Here is a 7,348-nt window from a genome sequence, read left to right on the forward strand (position 1 = left end):
GAAGTGACTTCCAGCCAGCACCCCGCAAACAGAATAAGCCCTGAGTCAGGAACAGTTTTTGAAACCGCCTCGTAAGTTGTTTTGAGTAAGGCACAGGTGAGAAATTTTGAGTCTAGTCCTCAAATCGCTACCTACTCTTTTGGAGGATTCTAAGGTACAAACATAGGGCATTTTGTCTGGTATCTCCCTGATGATGAAACATGCCATGCCCACGCAAATACACAAATGAAAAAAAAATCTGAGGATAACTAGTTCACCCTGTTGCTCAGTATTAAAGTTTGCAAGAGCAGGGCCACTGGGCCACAAGTTCCTCCAATGTTCCTTCTTGAAGTGAAATTATTTCCCTTCTGGACTCTGCAATAGTACTACTGTTTGTCTGCATCCAAAGCCTTCCACTCAAATCCTACACGGGGTTGTCATTATATTAGTGTCATATTCCACCAGAATCATTTGGGAAAGAACTGAAATGCCTCAGAAGGTGATTACATATTTGCCATGAGCTCTATACACAGAATAACCTGTACTTCCGGCATTTTCCCAGGGACAAAAGGCCAACCAGTGATGGAAACCTTGCTAGTGACCTAACTCAGTTTGCTTTGCAGAGAAATACGAACCTTCGAGAAAAAAAGGTCTCCACCCTTGGGAAAAAATATTTTGTGCAAACATAGCTGAGTAGTCTCTCCTTTCTGTTCTTGTCCCCCATCTTCTGAAGGTTGTACCTGCCTGCATTCTTCTGTAGCAGGATTTTAGACTTTTCCCCTAAAGGTGGGGTAAAGTCTCTGTCTATAGAGCTAAATCATTGTGTTCAAAGTCTAATGGCAAGAGAAGTTGCCCATCATAAACTATGACAATAGGTCAAGGACTTCTAAAAGTGAAGTGGTGAGAAGCTCCCTTCTCTTCTTTTTCCTTATGCTTCTTCCCACCTTGTGTTTTCAAATGGGTCAGCCATTGGAGTCGCCTTGTTATTAATAATGATTATCATATTGATTTTATCTGAAGGAATAATACACAAGGAATTAAAATAAACAAAAGGGGAGGAAAAACCTCATGGGTATCAATTTTAATATCTTCAAAAAGCAGAAAGACAGCACAGTTGACCAATTCCAAAATGCCACAGTATGAAAAGGGAAGAGATGAAGTTTCAGTAAGAGAACTGTGAGAAGTCTTACTTTTGAAACCTCGGGATAAAGAATGCCCTTCAATATTTAATATTTCAGAGACATGCCACTCTTCCAGAATCCAGAGGAAAAACAGAAGTCAAATAGCAAGGCACTTTTGCAGGAGTGTTGAAACAAACAAGAAAACATTTTATTTTTGAAAATACAGTCTTTAAAGATAAATTTGGTTTCCATTTTCCATACCTAGGTGCATCCAACAAGATACAAAAACAGACAAAACAAAACAACGAAACAGAGACCCACGACATTATGTACAGAGCTCTAAAATGAGCTGTGAATATCTACAAGAAACTAGCATATGCTCTTTGTGAAAAGATGTACTTGTGTGGCTTTCTACAGTTCTCAGTCCTTGGGAAGAAGAGTTAATCCCCTGGAGCTGCTGGTGTGGCTGCAGCCGGGGAAGAGCTGGGGGTCAGTGAAGGGTTGGGGGTGCGCCCCCCCCCCCGGGTGGGAGGCGCGGAGAGGTGTCTGGGGAGGGGAGCGGCGGCGGTGGCCCGGGACAGATCCGGGGCTTCTCTAGAAGTCCTGCCGCGGGGTGTGAGTCAGGCTGTGCCTCCGCAGATCACAGTTTCGCCTGAACACTTTGCCGCACTGCTCGCAGCTGTAGGGCTTGATGTCTGTATGGGTGAGAAGGTGAGTTTTCAGATTACTTCTCTGATTAAAGGTTCTTCCACATGTGGGGCATTTGTGTGGAGATTCCTGTTCAGATGTGAAGCAAGCAAAGGATTAATCCTTCACACCACCACGGCACCCTTCTCAATAGTTTCTGTCTTATCGGTATCACAAGGTTAACAGAACACGCGCAGGACAACAAAGAGGAGACTTGCAGGAACACATCTGTGCTCCTAATCCTCCAATCACAAAAACACACGCACAGGCACACACAGGGACCGGATTACACTGATAACCGCCGGTGGCCACTGGCGGTGGGCTTTGTGATTTCCAGCTCTTTACATTTCATCACCATGTCATAGGCAGGAAAAGGGGGAAGGAAAAACTCTAATCCTCTCTTAAGGAACGACATTCTCTCGGGTAATAAGGCTCCTCTTTGGTGGAAAATTAAACTATTCCTCAATGTTCTGAAAACTACAAATTATGAGGCCCCTGGGAGAAAGAACGTATGGGATTTCACCATGCCTCCATTATCAAAATTACCTTTATTTCCTCCCAAACACGAAAGCTTTAAATGCAGGGCACATCAGGTGAAAAAAATAATAATTCTAAAATTAGGATTTTAGAATAGTGAGAGTGGCTTGTTCTTTAAGAAAAACACATAAATGTTTTCTGTTAAATAAAATTAATTTCATGTATAGAAAAACTGGGTGCTGCTTTCTCCACCTAGAAAACTGATCTAAATAGAGCCTTTTATGAGAAAGACCCTGCCATTGAACACCTTTTCTAGAGCAAAACTGATAAAACAGAACCAGTCACTGTTTTTAAACAAGAAAACAAACTTACCTGCATATGTAAAGTTTTGTGAACAGCCAGAGTTCTAGACTGACAAAATCCTTTCCCACACTCCTGACATTTGAAGGGTTTTTCTTTGGAATGGATATACCTGAAAATCAATATAAGGTTTCATTGAAATGGCTTTAACATCATGGTGAGGAGTTTCTTTTGGCAATTACTTTAAACGAAGTCATGAGGGAAAAAAAGAAAAGAAACAGGATTTCCATTATTTATGTTTTTACATCCCCCCCACCCCCCCGCGTAATTCTGTTTATGGTTAACCTCAACTAACAGACTCTTCAAAACATTCACTGGACGCCGGCTTTATCTACACTTGATCGCCCTCTCTGGCGTGTTTTGGAGCTCGAAATCATGCCGAACTAGCTCTTCTTGGCCTCTACGGTTTTCTCTGGGATTTAAACTGGTCAAATCAGGATATAAGGCAAGGCCAAGTTTAGGGGGACTAATTTTAGCGAACCCCTTAAAAGCCGCGGAGGATCGGTACAGCAGTCCTACCTTGGGGTAACAACAGCAAGTAGAGTCCAGGGAAAAGATACTCTCACCCCCACTCCTGGGAAGTTTTTACTGGATGAAAACACTTACATTATAGTATTTCTTCAATTGCCTTTGATTAATGCATAGTTGAAGATGTGGAGGGAATGTGAAGAGCTGTTTCTAAATTCAGTGATCTCAAGACCCCCGCAAATAAGTTTAAAGAAAGGTCACTGTGGCAGGCTCTCGGGCGCACCTGGGGGTGAGTCAGGGAAGGGAGGGAACCCAGTGGAGGTGGCCGAGGAGATTTCCAGAAATGGTCCTATCGCAGGCAGGACCTGCACCCACCAGAGAAAGGTCTTCGAGGTTTCTTGGCTCTACCTGCCCCACCCGCTAAGGTCGACCAGGTGGGAACTGGAAAACCGATCCCAGGACCAAGGCCAACCCAGCAGATTTTAACTACCTAAGGATGGGGTGGCCCTCCTGCATCCCAAACAAGAACAGGCAGCAGGGGCCCGCTGAGGACAAAGGTAAATTTGGAGGGTTGGTTGTGGCTGGCTGGGGAGGGCTTTGGGGGATATATTCTAGTTCAAAGGGGATTTTAGTGACGCTTGCAATGTCTATCAGGATTCGGTATTCTGGATAAACTGTCCTTCCCTCCCCAGGCCAACCTCTTTCCCCACCTTACCTGTGATCCCGCAAATGGTCTTGCCTCCGGAAAGCCTTGTGGCAGATGTCACACGTGTACGGCCTCTCATCTGTGTGGGTCCTCTCGTGAATGAGCAAGTTGTAGGATTTGGTAAAGTGTCTGCCGCAAAACTTGCAGATAAACTCTTTTTTCGTTTTGGAGGGCAACCTCCCTCGGGAGGGCTTTCTGTCCGGAGTCAATTTACTGAGGCCCGAGATGGGGCTACCCAGCCCCGGGCTCAGCTTGGTCAGGTCTCCTATCTTAGGGGGATCCTCTTGCGTAGCGGCCACGGCCAAGTTGGCAAAGTCAAAACGGGGCCGGTCCTTGTGCAGGGCTGGGAGGACGTGGGCAATGGCTCCCTGCTTGGGGTGGAAGAGGTGGGTGGTAAAGGGCAGAGCCGGGAAGGGGAAGCGCGCGTCCACGAGGCCCTGCGCCGCCGCCATCTCGGTGATGGTGGAGCGGGTGATCTCGTGCACGTTGGGGTACCCCAGTGTCCAGTGGTTCATGTGCATGGTCTGCACGGCGCTGAGACCGTACAGGCCCTGCAGGTGGTCCACCGCGGCGGGGAAGGTGTTCACGGCCTGCAGGAAGGAGTAATTGGTGAGCTGCAGCGATGGGTGGAGCGGGATGGGCGCTGGCAGGGCCTTGCTCCCCATTTTCCGGGGTGCTGGGGGGCGGAGGTAGCCACCCTTTTTTTCCAGGACTCAGAGGCGGGTGGGCGTGGGGCTCCGGCGAAAACCCAGGAGGACAACGGCACGCAGAGAAAACCCTAAAAATGGCCGGGGGAGAGAGAGAAAGTCGTGACTATTATCCAAGCCTGCTCGGTCTGTCCCTTGGCGCCGCTTGGGTTACAACACCTTCCTTCTAAGTCCTCCTCCCCACCCACTCCGAGACCCCCAAACGGAGTGGTGAGGGAACCTCGGAGAGCCTGCCCCGCGGGCGAGTCGACACCAAGCTCGAGCACAGCCCCCGGGGCCAGGGTGTCAGGCGGGGCAAAAGTGGTCCCCGGCGGCGAGCGGGTCGCCCGTGGGAAAATCGGATGCCAGGCACGCACTGATTCGAGGAGCCGAAGACCCGGGCCGGGGAGAAAGAAAGGTGAGCAGGGGCTCCAGCAGAGGCGGCACCCAGTCCAGCCCACCCACCCCTACCCGATCGGGTGAAGCTTGGTCATCCGTGACACCCCGCTGTGCCAGCGCCCACAGGCCCGGGCTGAGCCTCTGTTGCCGCTGTGCCTCCAAGCTCCCCGGGGAACGTTGGGTTGTGGGTCTGACCTGGGCGTGAGGGCCTGGCTCAGCCGGGCGGCTCCTAGCGCTGCGCCCTGAGCCCGCTGACCCGCCCCGCAACCGCCGTTCACCCGGACCGCGCCTGGGGTGGTGGAACGCAGCCGGGGGCGCTTTGCGCTCCTGGGGCTGCGGGGCCCTCGGAGGGACCCGCCTCGCCCGGCGCTGACCTCAGAGGTTTTCTTTTTCCTTCCTTTGCCTCTGTCCCATTTATCAGCGGTGACGGGCCACAGGAAAGAAAAGTGACACCTCGGGGACCGGTGAGGCCTAGAATCACCCCTTCCACCTTCCCAGGGGCCGTCTCCTCCCACCCCCCACCTAGATCCCTTCCAGATGGTTCAGGCTCAGTGGGGTGTTGCGGGGGTGGAGAAAGTCCCCGATCCAGGACCGAGCGCCAAGCTCTCGGGAGGCCCGAGCGCTTCTCGACCTGGCACCAGGAGAGACTCCTACACCGGCCAGGCCCCAGCAAAAGAGAAGAGAGGAGAGGCAAGAGTGTTCCCCGGGGAGGAAAAAAAGGAAGGCACAGCAGGGGAGCCACAGCAGATGGGGTACGGTGCGCCTCTGCCTGCCTGGAGGAAGCTTGCTTGTCGGCCTGGGGTTGAGTGCGACGTTGCTCCTGCCACCGGGAAGCCGGCCCGGGTCTGCGGCCTGGGCCTGAGCAGGGCGCACGCACATGCCTGTCCCTGAACCCCCAGTGCCAACACGGAGGTCTGCTTTCAGACCCAGTTTCCCGGGGCACCTCATCTGCTTTCAGGGTAGGCCCACCTTCTCCCACTACCAGCCCCTTTTTAGCAGAGAGTTCTGCCAGCTCTGCAGCCTGGGCCTTGCCTCTGAAGGTGGCTCCCCAGAGGCTGGGACTCACAGTTAAGCGCTTTCCCTAGAGAGGGGCAGGCAGGCCTATCTGAGCCATCAACCTTTATGCCTGGCTTTTGAACCCAGCAGGAAGATGGGAGAGTTTGTCCAGACTTCCTTGCCATCAGCCCTTTCTGCGCCTGAAATGCTCTTCTCTAGCGTGTTGTGAAGTCTTGCCTGTGGCTCTATCTGGGGGCAGGCTTAGAGGGCTGCGCTAATGACACAGCGCTCTGGCCAGGCAGAATCTGGCCGCCTCCGCGAGGCCCACACCTTCCCTCCCTCCTCTCCTGTTTGGAACGGCTTGGAGACAGGGATTTATTAATGAACCGCTTCTGCCCAGTGGTATGTGGTCTGGGAGTTGAGGCTGGGAGTTAATGAGAGGTGTGTAACAGTCAGAGGGTCTCAGTCAGGCCGTTCAACCGAAACTGTAAACCTCCATTACTAATAAACTTTCCCACCACAAATCACAATTCATTTTTGTTCAGTGGCAACCCTCAAGCCCTCTCCTAGAGAGGTAGAAAAAAAAAAATTCTACAAACATCTCTGGTAATCTATTTGCTTCCTCTTCCATTAAAAGTCGTAAGTTATACCTTTATTTCCTTCTTTTTGCATAGGAGGATTTTCTAGAGATTCAAAATATTATTTTTCCCTTAGTATTAAAAACTGGCCTCCCCACATTGGAAACCGAAATTATTATTTGGGTGTTTTCCCAGACTGGATTTCTTAGAAATAAATACAGAAGGCAAAGTGCAATTCCCACCATGTTCTCTGTGTATGTACGTGCATGTGTGTGGGGTGTGTTATCGATTGAAGGAATATCATGGCCTGTGATTTTGATTCCAAATGCACAAAGCGAACTCTGCCATAAAGGTTATACGTTAATTCTGTCAGCAGAAACTTGAGTGCCATCTTCCTTCCCTTTTCACCAAATGGTTTATAACCCAAAATTAATGCCTCTTTTATAATTCAGCTTCATGGTGGCACAAAAGTGCTATTTCATGGTGTGTATTCGTTTTAGTTTGCAGGACAAATAGTTTCTTCATAGAAGAAGAGCAATCCTTCACAAACAGAGCAACCCTAAAGATCCACTAAACATTTTTGCCATAAAGAATTAGGGAGTTTAGATTTCCACTCTCCTGCTGAGTAGCTGGAACTATATGTCAAAAGATATTTTAAGTCAATGCAGAGATCTAAAGTACTTTCGTTTTGTCTAGAGCTGAGCATGTAGTTCTCACACTCAGTTTCAGGCAATAACAGCCCTCATCTGCTGTCACTTCTACACCATCCCGTTTCAGACCATTGGTTACTTTTAATTTTGCAAGGAGAGAAACTTAAACCAACGAAAAGACATAAATATTTCCGTGGAACTGAGACTAGTTTTCTTTCATCAGCCTTCTTCACAGGAATTT

The 7,348-nt window shown here is 49.6% G+C and overlaps 1 protein-coding gene across 2 annotated transcripts; it reads right to left on the bottom strand.

The window, feature by feature from the left end:
* Window positions 1–1,286: 1,286 nt before the first annotated feature.
* On the bottom strand, window positions 1,287–5,105 carry OSR2 (odd-skipped related transciption factor 2). Of its 2 annotated transcripts, none has more exons than XM_022584535.2 (3): window positions 3,808–5,105; window positions 2,637–2,736; window positions 1,287–1,795 (listed from the first exon to the last, which is right to left on the bottom strand). In XM_022584535.2, exons 1-3 carry the CDS (start codon window positions 4,461–4,463, stop codon window positions 1,721–1,723), a joined length of 831 nt encoding a protein of 276 aa, XP_022440243.1. In that variant the 5' UTR covers window positions 4,464–5,105; the 3' UTR covers window positions 1,287–1,720. The 2 variants fall into 2 exon arrangements, with proteins under 2 accessions (XP_022440243.1, XP_022440242.1); XM_022584534.2 differs by having other exon boundaries at window positions 1,287–1,877.
* Between the last annotated feature and the right edge of the window lie 2,243 nt (window positions 5,106–7,348).

This window comes from Delphinapterus leucas, chromosome 17 (assembly GCF_059928025.1).
Source record: "Delphinapterus leucas isolate spDelLeu-1000000601 "Yukka" chromosome 17, BTC_Dleu_Yukka2, whole genome shotgun sequence".
NCBI lineage: Eukaryota > Metazoa > Chordata > Mammalia > Artiodactyla > Monodontidae > Delphinapterus > Delphinapterus leucas.